General features: G+C 35.4%; 1 protein-coding gene across 1 annotated transcript; it reads right to left on the reverse strand.

The window, feature by feature from the left end:
* Positions 1 to 233: 233 nt before the first annotated feature.
* Positions 234 to 19,452, reverse strand: LOC134531014 (coiled-coil domain-containing protein 97). The gene is made up of 5 exons (XM_063366453.1): positions 19,332 to 19,452; positions 12,318 to 12,814; positions 4,410 to 4,588; positions 2,284 to 2,589; positions 234 to 1,450 (listed from the first exon to the last, which is right to left on the reverse strand). Exons 2-5 carry the CDS (start codon positions 12,753 to 12,755, stop codon positions 1,210 to 1,212), a joined length of 1,164 nt encoding a protein of 387 aa, XP_063222523.1. The 5' UTR covers positions 12,756 to 12,814; positions 19,332 to 19,452; the 3' UTR covers positions 234 to 1,209.
* Positions 19,453 to 22,627: the final 3,175 nt, after the last annotated feature.

The following is a 22,627-nucleotide window of genomic DNA, read 5'->3' on the forward strand; positions in this document are numbered from 1 at the left end:
ACCTTGCATCCCTTTGCTTTTAACTCCAACAGGTAGCCTATTTTAAATTATATTTTACATTTTTTTTTGAAAATGTTTTTGTAATTAAATATTATCTCGAAAGTTATTTTATTTTTTCATTTATTTAAATTCACAATTCACTTGAAGTAGTATAACCAAACACAATGTTGTTACTACATACTTAGATTGCAGTGAGGTATAACTGGGTATCAAAAACTACGAATAGCAACCAATTTTAAACTTTGTCAATTTATTTACCTAGTTATCATAGTTCAACTAGCATTCCAGAATTTCATAAACACATTTTAGAAAAAAACATTGGGACATTATGGTGTTTAGTTTCTTTCAAATAAGTTTCGAGAACAGCAAATGTTGCTGTATGAATTTAGCCTTGATACCTGTAACTTTATTTGTGAATGTTGTTTTATCTATTGTATTCTGTATGGTAAAACACCAAAGCAAAATATGACATCTAGTAAATTTTGTAACTATTTGCATTAATTTCATAAATGTTACTATTTGATTCAAAAATATTTGACTGCCAAAATTCACAACCCTAGTGACCAGTAACAGTAAATTTGGCTGCAGTATCAGGTATCGGTGGTAGTATCTTAAGATAGGTGATGGTATCACAGAATAAGGAATTGGTTAACTAAACTGGAGGTATCAGAACAGCCATAGTTTGAATGCTGGCCATTTTTAAAAATGCACAACTAGGGTTAACATAAACTTAGCATTTGGTATTTGTGAATTTTTTAGCTAGATAAATTTTTTTGGGGAAAAAAATCAAAGAAGTCGAAGGTTTGAAGATCTTTTTTTTTTCCTTCGAAATTGCCAAGCTTTGCATGCCTCTACAAACTCTCAAGCTACAAAAAAAAATAACAAAACAGTTTGGTTTACAGAGTTTTTTTGCAAGACTACAAGGTAACTAGATCATTTTAAAAAGATTCCCAGCTGGGTAAGTCGAATAAAGGATTATGAAAGGGACAAAAAAAAATTGCTGATAATTAATTTCATGAAATGTATAGACATTCCAATGAGTACGAATTTTAAATAATTATTTAAACTCATTTTCAAACATATGGTTTGATAAAAACAGGTGAAAGATGGCAGTCACAGGTTTCGGGATGAAGCTTTGTCGCGGTGTTTGGAGTGAAGTTATGTCTTGTTTCAAGCACAAAAAAAAAATAGCAACTGAAGATACGGCCATCACTGCGTCCTGTTGAGGCTGGTGGTGGAGAGGTGGGCCGCCAGGCTCGCAGGAGTCGGCTCAGGCTGCAACTCCCGCATGAACCTGTCCAGTTCGTCCTCATCTTCCCCCTCCGCATCAGCCTGGATCCCCTCCTCCTCCCCTGCCACTTCCTCCGGAGTCTCGCAGTCAAAGTACTTCTCTTCCTCGTCCTGGCCGCGCACCTTCAGGCAGTCGTACTCTGGGTTCCTGTCCACCTCGCTGTGCAACACAGGCGTCCACATCGTCCACGTCACACCCATGCCTCTCATACATGACTGTATTTTACTAGACACAACACTTTGTGGTTTTGTTTTTTTGCCAATTTCTATTTTTAAAAATAAATATAGCAAATTATTTAATAAAAATGGCACTTATATTGTTTCATGATATACTTATTTCACCAAACAAGTGTCATTCTGACAAATAAATAATGCCCTTTTTCAATACAATAATTTGTAAAAGTATGTCTATTTGGGACAGTAAAAATAAATTGGCACATATTTGCATCATTAAAAAATGAACTACTATTGTAATGTTGAAAGATAAAAAAAAGTTAAATTTTTAAACATCTATTTAGTGCATATATTTCGGTAAAAACTTCATGCAAAATAAATTACATTCATTATATTTAAAACAGTATTAAAAATTATGTTTTTGTGAATTAATTAAATTTGATTAAAACTGCTGAATATTTTATGACGTAATTTCCATTTTGGTGCTATGGTTTATTAACTTGTATTTTGATGTTAAATGTGTATTGACATGCTATTCTATGTTACGTATTTTGGTTTTATCACAATTCACCAAATAATAGTACTAAAAAAAACCATTATGATAGTTCACATCCACCTTTAACTGAACAGAATGGGTAGGATTATGAACACTTTTATCCCCAGGATTGAGTAGCTCTTATGCTACGTATAGTTCAATTCCATCCATATTGACCCTGCTTCATGTAAGAATAATCTAAACATTGTAGTTTTCTGTTTGATTAAACATTTGTCAGAAGTAGTAGAAAGAATGTATATATTTCTAATGGAATGAAAAATTACCTATAGTCAAAATCCACGTCTTTCCCATCCAAGAAGCTCTGGTACATGGAAGTGACAAACTCTTGCTTAAGGAGCTGCTTCTCCCTTGACGTAAGCCCCCGCTTCTTCTTCGGCGGCATCTCGTCATCTCCAGACTCACAATCTTTGTCACTCTCTCGATCCTGGTCCTCTTCCGAGCTGGACATGTCAGAGTCTTCGTCGCTGGTGTCCATTTCTTCAACGGCACCGTCCTCAGCATCCAGCTGGCTCTGTCGCAGTCGCTTCTCCTGAGCTCGTTCTATCTGCACCAGGAATAGGTTCACCAGGCTGGCATGAACACAACACACAACAGTTCACTAACCGGGCATCCCCACACACATCGTAAGTAAAAAACCAAATTCTTTAAATTTTTATTTTATAGAACTATATTTGAAACTACCCAAGATCATATGCTAATGATGAATAGAATTTTGCACAACTAGAGAGCATTTATTTTGACAAAATGCCTGTTTCTTGTAGAAAAATTTGAAACAAAACACTAATGCTTTCTCTATGATTTCAAGCAACAAATTTATGCATTATTAGGGCTTAATGCTTTTTAACCATAATTGTTCTAAATTCTAACAGGTGTTACTACAAAATGTTTCCTATTATTCACATCAAACACAACATGTACTAATACATGGAGCTTTATTTTGAAGTAATAGTTCCCTAATTGTTAGGAGCTGGAAAAATTTGCATTTTTTCTCCTCAAAAATTAGCACCTATTATTGTGAAATTAGCACTTTAAATATAATTTAATTAAAAATTAATATTTATGTTTAAATAGTTATTTACTAACTATTTTCTCATATACAAATGCCTAAAAATAACCCTCTAATTCATTTTTAATAAAAGGAAATCATTTTTTTATACATTTAGATTAAAACAAAAATTATTTAAATGCTTATTTTACTTTAAAAAAAAATTGTAGAGCAATATGCTAGCAAACATTAAGTCGCAGGATTAATTCAAAGAATAAGGAAGAAAACAATAAATTCTTAGTTTGTTTTAAAAATTTAAATCATAAAAATGTCTTGTCTATTCAAATTGGGCTATTTTTAGTTTACCAGTTATACAGTAACAAAGGTGAGTCATTTTTGGTAAGCTCCCTGGTTAATACTTTTGTGTATGATTATTTGATTTAGATTGCAAAGATTTTAGATTAAATTTTTAAGATTTTTTTTACACGGTTTTTACTTTGAGTTTCCAGGATTTTTTGTTGTTGAGTCCAGGATTTAAGTTAGAAACCAGTGGCATCCCTGCTATTATGTCTAATGGAAACTTGGCTTAACAAAAATTTATAAACTCTTATTGTTTTAGTGACAACTTTAAATTTTATGAAAAAATGGCAATTACAAAAGTACTACAATGAAGTACATGTAAGAATTCTTATAACTGTTCATAAATTCCATTTTTCAAAAGTTTCTCATAAAAACTATCTTTATAATCCTGAAGTTTGGATAGTTTGGATAGAAAAAGATTAACAGACATGAGAAGTTTTTAATATGCAATATTATATTCTTCCAAATTACACGGTCCATGATTTTCAGACATATTTTTCCTTTTTGGAAACCAAACTGATTATATGTACCAACCACATTATTCTTACAGGTGATTTCAATGTGCCTGGCACTGACTGGAAATACAAACATACACAAAATGTTAGTCATTAGCATAACATATTTAAAGGGCAGTTTTTCTTGAAACTGTCAATTCACTTGGCTTGAACTAACATAATAATAAATTACTTTTTGAGTGTTTTTTTTTTTTAATTTTAAATCTTATATGAATATAACTAGTATTGAAACACATCCAGATCCTTTTGTTAGTGAAGAAAATGCCCATCCTAAAATTAAATATTGTATTTAAAACACATTCTAATATTGGTAACTCAAATACATAAGCATAAAACACAATTTAAGGATCAATTCTGAAGAGTACTTCATATCTAAAACATAAGCAAGAAAAGTTTGTGCTAGTACTATTGAGAAATATGCAGAAAAATTCATATACATAAAAAATTCAACAAATCTAAAACTGCTTTAAGTTTTACAGAACTAGTTCTCTACAAGTACATACATACAAATGGTATTTGGAAAACAAACCTGTTAATGCTATCTCTTTCTTGATTGCAGTAGTCCTCCACTTCTCTCTTTGTGAGGTAGCGGCCAACCAAGCGTTCGTATAAAAGAGGATTACGCTTCCTCATCTCCGATTCACTGAAGTACGAACCTTTGTCCACAAGCTTCTTGAGAGCTTCATATCGCCGGTTCTTCACGTCCACCTGGAAACATCCACAGCTTAACTTGCATGTGCTTAGTCCAGGGGTTCCCAAAGTGTGCGCCGCGGCGCCCTGGTGCGCCGTAGAAAGTTAAGAAGGGCGCCAGGAAGCGATTCTCTGTACCATTCTCCGAAACCTGAACTTAAGTGTTCGCGGGTATAAAATAAATAATTTAATATCTAGCGCTCGCGTAGTGCTTTGCTTACTTGCGCTCTCGCCGATACTTATATACTACAAGCCTGAGACAACTGTGGTCCCGGTAAAAATGTGAACTACCCAAGGTCAGACGGACCCCTCCCTCCGCAACACTGTCCCCTCCCTTCCCCTAGTCCGCCTCAAGGGTCGGAACGCATGTCACGGGTGGGACGGCAAGTAGAGCTGTTACCATAAGTCACGACACAGTGCGCGGACATGGGAGTATCGGTGTTCAAGTATTTCACGGATCCTTTGAAAGCGGAGCAAGGTTTCGAAGTGTGCGTGACTGTAATGTAACATGTATTGACAAATGGCATCGGGCAGTTCAACAAATCACAAAACTATATATAGCCAGTGCAGGGAAGTGATTAGCAATTGTAACATGTCAGGAGTTAAAGAACTAAGTGGCTGAGTGGGAGTTTGTTACATGCACTTAGCAAAAAACTGTGTTAAACGTATCTTGCATATGCTACATCAATTAATCGCAAAAAAAAAAAAAAAAAACACACACACACTTTGATTATAGGCGAATGTATACCGACATGTACGTTCAGTTTGATGCTGTGACGACTGTTTGGTACACAATCTGACATAACTTCATAGACACCTTGTTTCGCTGTTTCATACAAATATACCTTCAGTTTATCACAACCTTTCTTACGTACTGCACAACTGCGCTACATGGTCTTCCTTTCATCCATATACTCTTGCTTACATGTTGCGTACACACATGAACACACGTGTATACCCCGTGCTTCAGCAGCAAATGGTATTCTCCTACTGCCAACCCCTCCTCATTCACCACCCCATTCTCATGATGACACTGGCGCTCCCGTAATTCCCCTCCACAGGACCACAGTTGCTTGGGCGTGTAGTACTCTCCTCCCCCACCTTGAAAAGCCCGCGATGGACATTTGTTTAGTTACAAGCGAGCAGCGAGACAAGATGACGTCGTCGTCTCCCGTTTTGTTTTGATTGTGTCGTTTCATTTTGTTTTCGTCATAAGTCTTTTGTTTTGTCAAAATGGATAGATTTTTATTAAATAAACAAGTCGGTAGTACAAGGGACACTGATAATGCGTCTACCGGTGGCGGGGAAATAAAAAAACGGAAATATCGCAAATACGATAGCTATTTGGACTTCGGCTTTACGTCAATAGAAGTAAACAATGAAGAAAGACCGCAGTGTGTGCTCTGTTTGAAAATTTTATCAACCGAAAGTATGCTTCCAAGTAAGTTAAAGCGACATCTTGAAACCATTCACCTGGCTATGGTTGAAAAATCGCATGATTTTTTAAAATAGGAAATTACAAAATTAAAAAAAACACAAAATGTGTTTACTCAACAAGCCTCAGTACCTAACAACGCGCTGTTAGCATCCTTCAAGGTAGCATACAGAGTGGCGAAATGCAAAAAAACCTCATACTATTGCTGAAGAGCTTGTTCTACCGGCTGCTCTCGACATGGTGAATATTATGGTGAGAGAATCGGCAGGAAAATTAATTTCTAAGGTATCCTTATCCAACAACACTATCAGTCGAAGAATCCATAACATAGCTGAGGATCTAAATCACCATTAATAGAAAAAATTAAAGGCAAGGAATTTAGTCTGCAACTTGACGAGGCTACTGACAGTAATAATGATGCACATCTGATTTGTTACGTACGCTTTGTGGCTGACAATATTATTGTCGAAGAACTCTTATTCTGCAAAAACATTACCGAAAGTGCAAAGGCTCATGACTTGTTTGAAATTCTTGACAAGTTTATTACAGAAAATGGTTTGAATTGGGAAAAATGTATTGGTGTATGTACAGATGTTGCTCAATCAATGTCTGGCAGGTACGGATGATTACAAGCACTTATTTGTAAAAAAGCCTTGCATGCTGTGTGGACCCATTGCCTCATCCATAGAGAAGAGCTTGCGTCAAAGTCGATGAGTTCTGAATTAAACCAAGTATTAGAATATGTCATTGACTCATTGGCACTGTAAACTACATTAAAACTAGACCACTAAAAGCCAGACTTTTCAAATAACTATGCATAGATATGGGAGCTGAACATACGGCACTGATATATTACTGCAATTCACGATGGCTTTCCCGTGGAAATGTCTTAATTCGTGTGTTCGAATTACATGAAGAAATTCACAGTTTTTTACAAGAGCATCATGCAAACTCCAGATACATTGCTGAACCAGATTTTTTGCTAAAACTAGCATATTTGTGCGACATATTTGAAAAACTTAACAAACTGAATCTGCCTTTGCAAGGCAACAACATGCACATTCTGAAACTACTGGAGAAGATCGCTGCATTTAAGAAAAAACTGCAGTTTTGGACTTAAAAAATGAATGAAAGATCGCGGTCCAGATTGTTTCCCGCAGTTGTATGAATATGCGACATCAAATGAGCTTGTTGTCTCACAAGACCTGATGACCCTTTTCACGGAACACCTTTCGAAGCTCATTGAATGGTTTTCAAAATACTTTGCCGAAGACGATGTCGATAAATATGCGTGGATCCAAGACCCATTCCATGCACAAGCTCCGCCAGAATTTACATTGGAAGAAGAAGAAAGTCTAATTGAATTCTCTTGCAACAGCACATGTTCCGATTGGGTGGAGATTTGGATATCAGTTAAAAATGAATATCCCACTTTAGCTTCAAAAGCTATAAGAATTTTCATTCCTTTTGCAACATCTTATTTGTGCGAAGCTGGATTTTCAGCTGTAGCTGTAATCAAGAGCAAATATAGCTCAAAGATCAATGTGGAGCAAGAAATGCGAGTAGCAGTGTCAAACCTTATTTCACGTTTTGAAAAAATGTGTGAAGATCACCAAGCTCACCCATCACATTGACTAGCTAGGTAGCTATTGTATTTTATTTTTGTTGTTCTTAAGTCCCTCTTGAATGTTTTTGTGTTAATTTTATATTCTTAATAAATATAAATATACAGTTCAGATTCATAATGTGGATATTTTAATTTTTTTGCTTATCTACCTAACTAGTATAATTGTACCTATCTATTTCGACAGGGTTAGGGCACCGAGACAAAATAGTAAACATGTGCGTCGCGGACTGAAAAAGATTGGGAAACCCTGGCTTAGTCAATAAATTATGGGAGGGACAAAATGTTTTGATAGCTGTGTTCCCTAGGAGTGTGACAGAAAGCTCTATTATCCATAAAAGGCACATTCTTATAAAGAAAAATCTGTATGTCCCACTTAGGTAACATGCATGCACTACAGCATGTTAATGTTTTTAGGATGAATTTTATATGTCACTTGCTGGTCACGTATCCTATTTAAAAACCTTTAGTACCAATAGTATGTAATCAGCAAGAACTCCCTAATTTTATATTTTGTTAGAAACTTTTTTTTGTTTTTAAACATCTCTAAGGATACAGGATTTATTTACATAAAATCTCATTCTTTTGAATATAATGAAATAGTATGCTTATTGCAGATACTTCATATTTACATTGAGAAAAAATGCTGTTGTGAAATAGACTATATTATGAACAACTTAAGAAAATTAAAATGTGAAAGTCTCTTTCCAGCAAGTAACATAGCTGTGCTTCTCAACAGTGTCCCGCAATTATGCAGCCTTTCACGGCACATCATGACCAAGGGCATCAGAACTAGGCAGACAAAAGAATATGTCAAGGAAAGGGGGAACTAATTCAAATAAACTATTTCACTTAGAATACCAGAAGCGCACAAGAAATAATATACAAGATGACGATGATGTTGTTAATTTTCCTTTTATTTACATCATTTAAATTAAATTATATTCTTTATTTTACAGGAAATGTGAGTCAGTACAGAAATAATAGACTTTTTAATTTCTACATGTGGTACCTTTTATAATATTTACCAGATTTTTTGAATAAACAATTATCACCAGGGTGGGGTAGATAGGTATACATGGACAAATGCATAAAGATGGAACCAATAGTATAATGTCATTGACAATGACAATGTGCAGGGGCAGGTAACTCTGTGCAGTAGGTGTAATAACTAGTCTGTGTGCAGTAGTGTGTGCTTGATACCATCATTTCAAAAAAATTAAAATTAATTGAGCCTCAAAACTAACATTGAAATATAAATGCAGCGTTCAAAATGGCAACTTCTGTAGATTAATCAAAGTCTTTAAATTAAAAATATTTCTCCAAAATCAAGCCCATCCATAAATATTAAAACAATGCACACTAAAGTTTAAAAATCAGAGGGCATAATAAATATTAAAACAATAAAAGTTACAATATAACAATCATTGAATAAGTATCAAAAATATTATTACAAACTAGCGATGTGTCGGTTATACTTTTTTTACGGTTCTCGGTTCAGTTCTGGTTGTTAAAAAATGTTCCCAGTTCTCGGTTCTCAGTTTTAGGTTAAGCATGGCATGACACCATTTCAAGTCATATCAAAGATACAGTATGCCCTAATAAATGGTGTGTTTGTTTGATATAACTTATCAGCACCCCCCCGTTACCATAATCCAACCACAAACCAGTCACCTAGCCCCTAGGTACCACAGTTGCTTAACGTGTCACTAGATGCTGGAGCAGCACTGTACCGACACTCTGTGGTGCAGCAATATCTAGTAATACATACTAACAACTTTTTTTTTGCTGGGTCAGTATTTAATTTAAGCTCATCAGTTAAAAATTGCTTGAGAAAAATGTAAATATTTGTTCACAAAAGATTAAGAAATTTTAAAAAATAAATAATAGAAACTAATAATTCAGTAGCCACACACCAAGGCAATTACAAATTCTGTATTCAGGGTGTCTACCAGATCTAGTAAATTAAATTCCCTGATTTTTCCAGGTTTTCCAGGTCTAAAACTGAATTTTTCCAGGTTTTCTTTAACACAATTACGACATTCCAAGAAACTGAAAAAAACTGCATAATATTACATTGACGGGTTTCAAAGTATTTCAACTTACTTAAATTAGTAAAAAAATTACCTTCTTCCAGACGTGATCAAAGTGACTCAATTGATGGCAAATAAAACATGCTGCTACAAATATTTCACACACTTCCTTTTGCAAAAAAACATTAGTAAAAGGAAGCTCCCATCAATTTCGCAGTGACTCAACTTTTGCGTCTATTGCACTTACTTCAGAACGAGCCAAATCCAACATTCAAGCTTTCTTCAACTGCAATGCCTCGATCTCCTCTTCAACTATTCTTTTTTCTGCCTTCTTCATGTCTGTAGCTTCCTTTTCTTTTTGTTTTGTTTGCAGGGCTTCCTTACCCCTACAACTAGCATTTCTTACATACTGTAACATGGACTTGGTGATATCAACATGCTCTACACCTCCAGAACATTGAACAAAGTCATACATCTGTCTTTGTGCGATCAGTATTTCTTCCTGCATGTTTTCAGTCAGCAGATTAGAATTCACTGAAAATCCTCTTCCATGATCACTCAATGTTATCAGCTTCTTGTCCTGATAGCCACCTGTTTTGAAGACAACATTCTAAACTGTACTTCACACGCTGTTTCCTCACACCCGAATTTAAAGCCACAGACGGACATAAGCAGGAATTCCCTTGGTAAGGTTGTACTTCAGGGGACTTTTTTCTTGAAGTTTTTTTACTATAACCTTTAGACAAGTCCTATCATTTTTCTGCAACAGGACAGACTTTTCTGGTACTTTCTCTTTCTTGATGGCATGGCGTACTGCATAACCCAACTTGATACTGTTAGCAGTCAATAGATTTTCCTGGTTATCTACATCCAATCGAGATACATTGCGTTTCTCCCTAAAGCTCTTCAGTACTTCTGGTTTCAAAAACTTTCCTGCCAAAGCTAATAAAATGTCTACCAGTGAATCATAGAGAAAAGGTGCCATGGGTGCTTCACTTTGGAACATTGTGAGAAACAATTCCAGCTCTGATGCCAAAAAGTGGAAGAATGTCAATTTTATTTCTAGAAGATTATCTTCAAGAGCACTTTCACTACACTGAAAGAGAGAGATGAAATAGAAACTTCACTAACAAATTTCTTTAGGTGGGGTAACGGTTTCATGGCACGCTCAGCAACTGCAGTATTCCATCTGATTGCACAAAATTTCTTGGGAAAAAGCTCTGATCCAGTTATTCTAATGTAATCTGCCCTCCTTGCAGGTACGTGCTTAAACAAATAGTAACTGTGCCTCAAAAAATTAACAACGTTCCATTGTGTAGCAGAAATTCCAGTTTTGAAAGCACAATGGACCGTATGAAGCCCACAGATACCAATTTCTAGCAACGATGGCGAATCTTCACCAAAAGTGTGTGTGATATGTATTTTCAAAGCTAACAAAAATGTCCAGTTTACTTTGAGGGCATCCATAGATACTTAAAATTAAATGCACCTGTCGGTATAATCTGAACGTGGGAAGCACATGCTGCAGCATGTCACGTCAGCAGGATAACAGACTAGCTTGAACCAGTTTGTATCAAGTGATATGTTGCCACTTCCAAATCCGGTGGTAAATAAAAGAAAATGGACGTGGGAACTGTTCGTTTTTTTGACATTCAAAAATATAAATGGGAGGGGATACACATGATGCTACGTCAATGCAAGCTGATCAATAAACAAAAATTGCATTGCCAACTACAACCTACCAAACCAAAATTCCCTGATTTTTAAAAAAATTCCCTGATTTTTCCCTGATTATTCCCTGATTACAATATCCCCTGATATTTCCAGGTTTTCCAGGTTTTCCAGGTTTTCCAGGGTCAGAAGACACCCTGTGTATTATAATGGGATGGGATCCCAACGTTAACATCGGTCTGTTAAAAATTATATTAATACATGATATGTTGGTTGAGTTATAAGCAGAGACCTAGAAATTTCTTGGGAAGCAAGTTTAAAAATTAATATTAAAATTTTTAGTTGAAAAAAGACACAGAAATTCTTGGGAATTAGAAAAATTATTGAGTGAAAAATAAGTTTGTTTAGTTCAAAAGCCATACATAACTGACATTGTTCAGGGATGCGCCCATCTGAGCCCGATGTGCCACCACCTTCCTCCTTTCCCCATAACTTCCAGCTCGAACTGTGTGTGTGTATAAGTGCATGTGTTGGCCATCACTGCAAGTGATTACTTAGAATTAAGTATGTATTTAAGAATTAATTCAGTACGTACTATTATACTAATGCAACTTAAAATCTTAATGGTTCATGGTAAAATTGGTTAGAGCAACAACTACAGAAGAGAACTATACGCCAGTAAATGGCCACAATCTCAAGGAAAAAACAAACAAATACATGACAGGCATGAACACTTTAGAGTACTGACACATGCTTGGATGCGCATGAGTACACGTTCATTTACCTTGAGTCTAACCTAAAACAAGATTTAAGATGATGTTTTGGACACAAGCCATTGCTGGTTACACTGTAAGTCATAACTCATAAACTCATAGGAAACCTCAAAAATGGACAAAAAAATCAATCTTTCCCATTGTAAGAACTATTCAAATAATATACCCAAACCCTACTATAAAACTCCCAGGTTATTATAGTTAGCATTACCTGATCCTTATGTTTGCTGTGAAATCTCTGTAGTTGCTGAACATGGTACTGCACTTCATAGTCACTGGCGTAGATTCCACCATTCTTGAAGTACTCCAGGTGTTTCTCCTCCAAGAAGTACCCGAAACGTGCGAGGAACTGGCCGGAGCTTCGCTGCAGCAAACTGTGAGCAATCTCTCGCTTCTGCGCGCCGGTCAGTTCGGGATCGCCGATCTGCTGGCTCTTGAAGTGCGCGCAACTGCTGAGCGCCAGGTGGTCCAGCATCTCATCCTGCAGAGAGAAGCCCCTGGTCGCCGCCCCTTCTGCCGAGGTGGCCCCGTCACCATCTGCCCCTGCTGGCCCGGCACAGTCCGCTTCGCGTGGCTCCACTTCACACACGTGCTCCGTGCCGGCCGCCACTTGCGGCAGCTTCAGGCTCGCTCCCACGGCGCAGGACATGACTCACTGCACACGGAGTTCCCCACGTTCATAGCATGCACTTACCACAGATGGGCTACCTGGAACACAGACATGCTTACATGTATTAAAGGTATTGGCCACTAAATATTTTTGAAACAGAAAACTGAATTGCATTATAAGCTATATCCATTACCATTAAGTGTAATTCCCTTACTTTACTTTTTCTCTACACTTATTTTATTACTTTACTTTTTCTCTCTACTTACTCTTTAATTTTCTTTTTTGTACATTACTTTTTCTCAATTTTTGTTAAAGCAATAAGTTATTATTAAAAAAAATGTTTTCTATTCATTGGTGTTTAATGAACAAACAGTAAAATTATGAGAGAGACCAAACAAATGTTCCCAACTAACAAAGATAAAGCCTAACAAGTAAATTTTAGTCCATCTGACAAACTGCATTTAATAGTACCCTGTCTATGACTGTGTCAGTTGGTCGATAAAGTGTTCTTTCATGCTATACCTCTCACGCTGATGTCAGAACTACACCTGAGAGAGTACTCTCTCGCCATCTCAATTTGTCCGAGAGAGCATGAGAGAGAAAGAACACGAAAGTGCACGAAATTGTAGCCTCTCGTGTGCTTTCTCGCACTCTCTGATACCTCCCAAGTTTTATTACAATTATAGGTTGAGGTTATTGCCATTATAACAATTGAAAGTAAATTTTTTATTTGATTTTAAATTAATTCTTAATGTATGCCATAACTGTGACATTTCATTTGAGGCTACCCCAGGTAGTTGAGAACACTATTTTTAATGAGAGTAGGCTTGTTTACGATTCCATAACAATAGTGATGACGCCTCCAAGATGGCGTCGCTTTTGAATATGATGAAATAGTATGCTTATTGCAGATACTTTCTATTTACATCATTACCACCCTTACATTCTTACGGGAGAAGTGCGGGTGGGGAAACAATAAATACAATATTCTTCACGTATTTATTGTTTGAATTCAATGCTTTTTCGGTATCATCGTAAAATAGACTATAAAATTTCCCCCTGTAGTCTATTTTGCAATACCGATATTTCATTATCAACAATATGATGTCTGTAGACGTTGTTATAACTTAAGGCAATATCGTGAAATATAACACAGTGCTCTATTTATTACAAAAGTTCATGCCTTTTAAAAATAAAAGTTTTGGAAAAGTCGTATATTATGAGGAATAAATTACGGGTATAGCAAAATAGACTAGAAAGTTTACGTTATCCCTTCAGTGTAAGAGCAACAAATATTAGGTATTTTGCTAAACGTAAGACAGAAACATCAAAGGAAATTGCATGCATCCAAAAAAATTATATTCACCAAAAATAGAATTTCAATAAATGTCTTATGTTTCATAAAACTTACAACTTCTTTTACAAAGGGGCTTTGATGGTGTAATTTTATACACATTTATTCAACAACCCGATATACCAAAAAATATATACCTGTATATTACCCTCAAAATAAAATACTTTCTTAAAACAAGAATTAATCTTACGCACCACTAGCATAATTTTATTCAAGCTAAAGAATCATCTTAAAAGTCCTGAAAGAATTCTCTCCGGCATAAGTCTTTTAAATTCAATGTTTATGACCATTTATTGTAACTTGCGCAAAAAAAAAATCTGACTGTCGCACAGGTGGAGGCAAAAATACAAAAATAGTTTACAACCATGTCAGGTACCTTTTACTTAAGTTTTACTTAATAGCACAAAATCACTTGTATCTTCCTTCCGACATCTCTGGGCGAATCATAACATCACGAGTATGAATCCTATTGCAGTTGAATTAGGAGAGGGCGGTGCTAATACTCGTGACGCAATGCTGACACTGTTATCTGAACAGTTTCATTAAGCTCTGAATAAAAGTGTAGATTTGTATTAAAAAAACAAACAAACATTAACTCTCGTACATATACATGTATACATATATTCACATATTCCTAAAATATTACTTTTATTATTGCTATTATAATAAATAAATTTATTATAAGTAAAAAATAAATGTTTTATGCCTACTTAGTGTAAATAACGAAAGACTGAGCTATGTATTGAAAGTTATTATAGGTAACAATAAGTCAAACTAATAGCAAGTAATAATACATTTTCTTTAACTAAAGTGTTAAAATTAAATAAGTTATGTAAGAAATATATAAAAAAAATTTCACCAGTGACAGAATTTGAATAAATATTGGGTTATTAATGTTTTAATCCCAAGATTATAATGTATTTTAAAATTTGTGATTATTTATTTTTGTTAATATTAAAGTTTATAATATTTAGCCTATTCCACAATAGTTTTGCTACCACAAAGATTTGAATGGCAAACTTATTAACTTAGTACACCACCTGATGTTCACAACATTAAATATATAAAGGTTAATGCCATCACACGCGGTTGGCTATCTGGATGACTAAGGTCTGGGGCGCATGTGCATTTTAGAATTCATTATGTTAAAACTTTCATCCTTGGTGTGTGTGCACCTCATTGCATTTCCGTTGCTTACTAAAATTTCATCTTCAAGTGCCTAAAAAAGAACCTACAACTTCAAAACTTTTTTCCTGTTTGCATCTTTCTTCTGATTAATTAAATGGTAAAATTCTCATGTTGCAGCTTTTCCAGAAATTAATAATAAAATTCCAAAAATACTATATTTTGAACACTAGAGATGTTCCTGATTTTACTCTGAAAACAGCATTGATAAATTTATACCAGTTTCTGAGAAATCACAGTTTATAGCATACTTGAAAATACCCGTACTGCCGCCATTTTTTGCTACCTTGTGTGGGTCAAGGTGTTTATGTTTTGGAGAATTTTAGTCAAATCATGAGAATGGTTAATTAGGTTATCTACCTTAAAAATACTTCAAACATTGTGGACGATTAGCATAGCTACATTAAAAATACATACTGTAAAATATTTTCAATTATTGCTTACGAATTACCGATTTAAGATGTAGCTATCCTGACCTGATGAACCGTCTACACGTTTTTTAAGTATTTTAAAAGTAGATAGTTACTTTACTAAAATTATCTAATTAAGAATCAAAAAGAACACTCACTCGGCTGACCTGCCGTAACATTACTTAGGGGTTAAAAGAAAAAGGCTTACAATATTAATTTAGGTGTTTTAGTGGTACGGATCACTGAAGCTAAGCGCCCTCTTGCGGTAGTATTTGGCGCGCAATTCAAACACACACACGACTACGTATGTATCGGTACAAATTCCAGGCAGGATAAGGATGGGAAACGGAGGATGACCGGGCTCATGGGGCGAAGCCCCGGCTGACGTCAGTATCTAGATAACGAGAAGTTAAAAGTATACTATATACCTACTGAAAAAAAATTGAGTTTTAAGCAACAGTTAAAATGTTTGTTAGTGAGTGACCTGTTATGGACGGGACATGACCTGGGACAAAATATAATTTACACTACCACCTTACTGAACATAACAATTTGGTTTAAAAGTTACTCCTTAATGAACACAACAGCAAAAATTCTAACATTATCAGTCATTTCAGTATCGTTAATATTTTTTAAGTTCAGAAAAGCAGATTATACCTAATCCCAGGAATTATCTTTTCAAATTTGTAAAATATCCTATCTCGAAGCTGTTTTAACTCAGGTTCTGGAAGTAAACATATCACTTCTAAAAAGTTCACAACATATTTCTTCCTTGTATCAGTTTTAAAAAAAAATGTCCTGGCATCCATCGTGTACAACCTACTCCATGTAGAAAATCTCAATACTGCCATCATCTTCTACTGCTCACCACTACATATGTATTTATGTTTTTTCTTCTTTTGCTCTGCCCTACTTGCTCAATGCGTAGGTACTGCCCTCCGTTAACATTGTTCTTGGTAAGCTTCTGCAAAACACACTCTTCATCTGTCTCCGAATCAGTGTACACTTTACGGTAGTATGGAATTCTGTTCGTTGGTTTCAACTCTCAAAGTAAAGATTTTTTTACATTAGGTACATGTTTGTTAATATTATTATAGAAATTCTCATGTGAATGTTAGTTATTAGCACATGTTTAAGTAAATTCGCAGTAATTTACAAAAAAAAAACAAAATGATTATATAATATAATAAATCTTAAAGACGGGACAAATCTAAAAAAGGTAATTATTAGTCCAGAAAATTAATAATGAACATTAAACTTTGAGGTTATGTTAACATCTAGTTGTAGTATCTAATCATGCATGATAAACAATTAATTAATATTTTATGCATATTATAAATAAACTTTCTTACTTTTTTGTTACAGATAGGACACCATCAAATAGGCCTTCAAAAACATTAGCTGAAACCTCTCAAAAATAACTTTAAACCACAAACACCATATAGATGGAAGCCAAATGAATTGGTTGTTTCCCTCCAAAACACAAATGTTTAAGAAAAACATATATAGCCAATGTTAAAGGAGCACCAACTTGACTGTCAATATCATAAACCATGGTAATTATTAGTTACCCATTTTAAAATGAAAAGTTATGTATAGAAAATTAAAAATAATTGTAAAATGCATACCTTTCAGGTTAATTAAGGATATGTTGGGTAGTTATAGTCTTATAAAAACATTTTATGTTATGTTTTAATTCTACAGAATTTGGTCCTTTTTGGCATGGAATGGCTGACAAGCAACAAGTCGGTGCTTTGCGCCTTTATACTGCTAAAAAAAATCCCTGTCAAGGGTTGATGCTTGGGCTTGATTAAATGGTAGGTACTCATATAATTTCTTAAAAGTTATTAGGCCTACTTACATTAAATTACAATATCCAAATCAAACACATACACATTCTTATGTATGGAAAACCACAGGATTGGCAAAGCAATTAAAGCACAACATGGTGATGGCCGCTTCTCTGCATAGGCTACCTAATCTCAGAAACCATTAGGATTTTAGAAAAATGTTTACAGGGTAAATAGTGGACGTCTTTAGTGTTAAAAAAAAAAAAGAGGATTTTCTGAATGTTATTTTTTGTTACAGAAAAGCGAAAAATTTTGGCTTGATCCTGTGGTAAGTACATGATGCATGCTGTTTTATTTCAGTACATCAGACGATCCTGATGGCAGGATCCTGTTGGCTTGATTCTGTGGTACATGATGCTTGCTGTTTTAGTTCAGTAAGTCAAAAGATCCTGCACATGAAAGAAATTGCAAAATAAGAAAGAATTATGACTGAAGGTTGAAAAAAAAATCATTTTTATTCGACTTACGATCATAATTCATTATATATTATTAATTATTATCATTACTATGACAATATATTTTTTTTAAGTACAGGACCTTCTGATGTACTTAATTAAAACAACAAGCATCATGTACCATGGGATCAAGCCATCAGGATCTTTCAACATACTGAATTAAAACTGCAAGCATCATGTACCACAGGATCAAGCCAACAGGATCATGCCATCAGGATCAAGACTTCATGATTCAGGATAAACTGGGATACATGAAAACCAGCCACATCAAACACAGAATATAATATAGCTGTAATCAAAGAATTCCTTGGAAATACTACAAAATTCAATGTATCAGGTACTTCAGTGCACAGCACGTATTCCTCACAGAAAATGAATGTTAACAAATCAATTCAAATGTTTGGTTCCCATTAGACTTGTCCATTACGTGACTCAAAATAGAAGATACTTTAAATGCAATGTAACGAAACAAACATTTAGTAATACAATTAATTATTCTAAAATAAAACATAAAACATGAAATATAAGCATTAAAACTCCCTTACAATTACAATATGGTCATTATTTAAACAAATTTCATTATTACAACATCTACATTAACTCATTTCTCCAAAAAAATTTTTAAATACCCATACGGGGAAACAATGAATGTTGGTGATAACGTGAATACGCTAGTATTGTAATGTAAGCTGTAAACTGTTATGTTTTAACAAACCAGTAGAAATTAAGAAACCTTCCTTCAAGGGTTAATTCAGGAATGTCTATTCCTATTTTTGGCGGGTAAACAATGAATGACAGTGGTGGCAGTGTGAAAACACGGGTATTGTAATTGGGTAACTGTTATTTTTCAAGAAGTAGGAATTAAGAAACTATCCCTTCAGGGTAAATTTAGGGACGTGTGTAGTGTGTGAAAACTATGTTTTCCGATTTTTTTATCTCTCAATTTTAAAAAGCCCCTATATATCCAAGTATTAACTACACATGTTCTAATTTTTTAAAATCCTCCTAACCATAAGCACCCGACCGAAAAAGTTTCTGTATTTACAACTGCTGACAAACGATGGTAAATATCTAGGTTAGCGGCCGTACTAAATTATAAAAAATTTTATACACACAATGATGATTGCCGATTCGGATATATTTTCAAGGTGAGTTCCTTACTGAATGCAGCCTTGAAAATAAATGATCATTTGGTTAAAGTTGCATTGGTTAAGGGCATTCCTAAGTATTCGGGATCAGGCTGCGTGAATTACTGCAGTTCTGTGCTAGCATGTCAACATGCAATGAATTTATTTACGATAAAACACACATCTTAAAACATTTATAGTTCAATTTTTTTAAATTATTACTTTAATACGTACATCATCATATCTGTTTTTCTTCGTGTAAGCATACTCTTCCTTCCACAATCGTTAAACCATAGAGTAAGTAAAGGGAGAGGCGCCACTCCCATAGTAATGATCGTTCGCTTAAATTTGTAAACAAAATCCAACGACCTAGGGGTAACCTAAGATTCACAGAAATGGGACGACATTCTGTTCGGATAGAGTCTTGCATCTTCGACTTTTTTTTTTAAAGATAACCACAAATAGATAAAAAAAAACAACAGACAACAGTTGGGTAAGCAAAAGATTTGTATTCTATCCATTGTTGTAGAATATTCATAAATTGTGGGAAGATTTAGTTATTATTACTTGAATCTACTTCCAGGTAAAGAAATATGGTATTTCTGGTTAAGTTTGTGCCGTTTATAGTTCCCGCATTAATTAAATTAAATAAAATTTTTTGCTGCAATAATTTTTTTTTAAAAAATAACATTTCTAGTTTCATTTTAAAGAGATAAAATTTAAAGTAAGTTACAGCACAGATATATGAATTATTCAGGTGAGTGGACCGGTGTTAAGTCCCCGAACACATCATTATTAGCATTTTACTAATACAATAACGTATTTTATATAAAAGTTTAACTTAAGTAATTCAGTAAACGTTCTGTATCACATTTCCAAGATTACCCGTGATCCTAATGGCATGATCCTGTAAATATTTATTCTATGGTAAACAATGTAGGCTGTTTTAATTGAATAAATAGGTATGTAGAAAGATCCTGGACATAACACAAACTTGTTATATAAAAATTAATTACGTTTGTTATTTGAACACAATTTAAATTATCTTGTTTAATCAACTTAAGATCATTATTAACTGTTATATCAAAAGGTTGTATATGCAGATCTTTCCATGTACTAAAATAAAACAGCAAACATCATGTACTATAGGATCAACATTTATAGGATTATGTCATCAGAATCAATGGATAAACTTGGATACGTGATACAGAACAAACACCAGTAATTCAATCTGACTAGCTACAATCATACTGCGATAAGTATTTATGTTGAATCCATCATGTACAACCAAGTCCAAAATGTGGGAAGCCTCTGATTCTGGTATCATTGTGACGCCACTCCCGCTGCCTGGTTAAGTTTTTAATTAAATATTAGCGTTGTAAAAGATCTCAGGGGTTTTAACGGGGGTTCGGCCTCGTGGCTGCAGGCAGGAGCACGTCTCGGTTCGGAAATTACCTGGGCTGTTCAGGCCACCCAGGACACCTTGTAAATGAATGGTAAACGAGTTACAGGACACTGCACTTTATTCAGTATTGATACACTCATTCGTCCCGGTACTGGCCGCGTCCGTTGTCGGACCGCTGTGACACGCGTATCCCTGTACGTAACGGCGCGCGCGACCAAGAGAGATTGCAAAGTTATATCGATAAGCTGAAACAGTGGATTCTCGTCCCTATGAAAGGTTTAGCAGATAAACACGAAACTGGTGTTGCCACAACTTAGGCTGGCTGGTAAATACGTAGAAAAATTCCTATGTTCAGGATTGTTTGCAGTCTAGCCTGCTACGAAATATTAACGTCTCTGAAATTACGTGGACACGCCAGCTGGAGACGTACACGTAAAAGTCCCTTGGAAATGAAAGTTATTTAGATAAGACACACGTTACAAATTACACGTTTAGAATGATGATAATTAAAGAGGCGAAAGTTAGTCAGTATTATTCTCAACACTTATGACGGAGTATCTACGACGATGACGATTAATTGGCTAATGAGCCTGAAATTGCGTACCACTACTAGGCGGTCCTTAAACTGGACATGAAATTACGTATGAAAATAAAGTTCCCTGATGGGAAGAATTTAATAAGTTAAGAGTCGCACGAAATATCGTGCGACTGGGTTGGGGTCGGCACCGAGCAGATTAAAAGATTTACAAAACTTACACTATTGCTGAAATGTTGAAGCTGATGCTAGAGCTGATGGCCCGATGTTCGCGGAGCGCCCGACCCCTGCGAGCTCCCAACGGTAACTGAGCGCGAGACCGCCCTGCGGCCTCGCGCCTAACCACGTGAAACGCGGGAAAACCGACCCGGCCAGTTTTGGACTTAAAGACAAGTTACACAATATATGCTTATAAAACCATTAGACATAATTTCCCTTACATGAACCCTCTTTTAAATTATTATTAATTTAGTTGTTTTAATTTGACAAAATAATTATATAAATAATTAGGCGCATTGCCACACCCGGCCGGGCGCTGACGTTGCTTTGGTGTTCGTCGCGGCGCACTTTCACACACTCGGCGGACATCACGCTCGGGCATTTTCGATGCACTTAGGAGCAAGTGTTGTTGTGGCATAACGACCTTTGCGGACCAGAGGGAGCACCGGCGGTTGGCGTCAATTGAATGAGCTCATTAAAGTGGGTAAATGTTAAGTTGTTGCTCAGTCAAACAATGTGATATGCTTTTGTTAAAGTATTTTTACAAATAGATCTTAGCATGCAAAACTGCTTTGAAATAAATATATAATACTGACGCCAACCGCCGGTGCTCCCTCTGGTTCGCACAGGCTGTTATGTCACAACAACACTTACTCTTAAGTGCATCTAACACGCCCGAGCGTGATGTCCGCCGAGTGTGAAAGTGCGCAACGACGAGCACCAAGGCGACGACAGCGCCCAGCCGGGTGTGGCAATGCGCTAAATTAAATCAGTAATTATTATTTTAAAACAAAAAAACCAAATTAATAACAGTTAAAAGATAATTAATTCAAGTAAAAATTATGTACAATTGTTAAATAATCATGTATTGTCAAATATGTTATTTAAGTCCAAAACTGATCGGAGCTGTTTTCCTGTGCTTCACGTGTCTTGGCGCGAGGTTGCGCGGCGCCCTCGCGCCAAATGCCGTCGGGAGCTCACAGGGGTCGGTCGCTCTGCGAAAGCAGAGTTTACAGATTTCGCGCCACATCCAAGTCATCGCAATAGTGTAAGTTCATTAAATCCTTTTTTCAGCTCTGCGCCCGACCCCACTCAGTCGTACTTCATTTCGTGCGACTCATAACTTAATGCTTTTATTCCCAAAAGGGAGATTTCCATTTACTACGTAATTTTCATGTCCTGAGCATAGGGACAGCGTGAATGAGTCTTACGCAGTTTTCAGGCTTTGAAGCCAGTTAATCATTATTTGTCATGGGCTCCTAGCCAGCCTCGTGTTTCGAGTAGTAATTCTTTAATCTACGTATTTACGATTTATCTTATTTAACTGCGTAACATCTAACTTGCAATCTAACCATGTATAATTGTTTTAAG

Source organism: Bacillus rossius, chromosome 3, assembly GCF_032445375.1.
Source record: "Bacillus rossius redtenbacheri isolate Brsri chromosome 3, Brsri_v3, whole genome shotgun sequence".
NCBI lineage: Eukaryota > Metazoa > Arthropoda > Insecta > Phasmatodea > Bacillidae > Bacillus > Bacillus rossius.

What these genes read in the sequence shown, in the direction of transcription:
- LOC134531014 (XM_063366453.1), bottom strand. Translation starts at nt 12,755, where the DNA reads ATGTCCTGCGCCGTGGGAGCGAGCCTGAAGCTGCCGCAAGTGGCGGCC. An exon ending in ACAGCAAACATAAGGATCAG is followed by an intron (nt 4,589 to 12,317) that starts GTAATGCTAACT and finishes GGATGTTTCCAG; the next exon opens with GTGGACGTGAAGAACCGGCG. An exon ending in GAAAGAGATAGCATTAACAG is followed by an intron (nt 2,590 to 4,409) that starts GTTTGTTTTCCA and finishes TGTTCATGCCAG; the next exon opens with CCTGGTGAACCTATTCCTGG.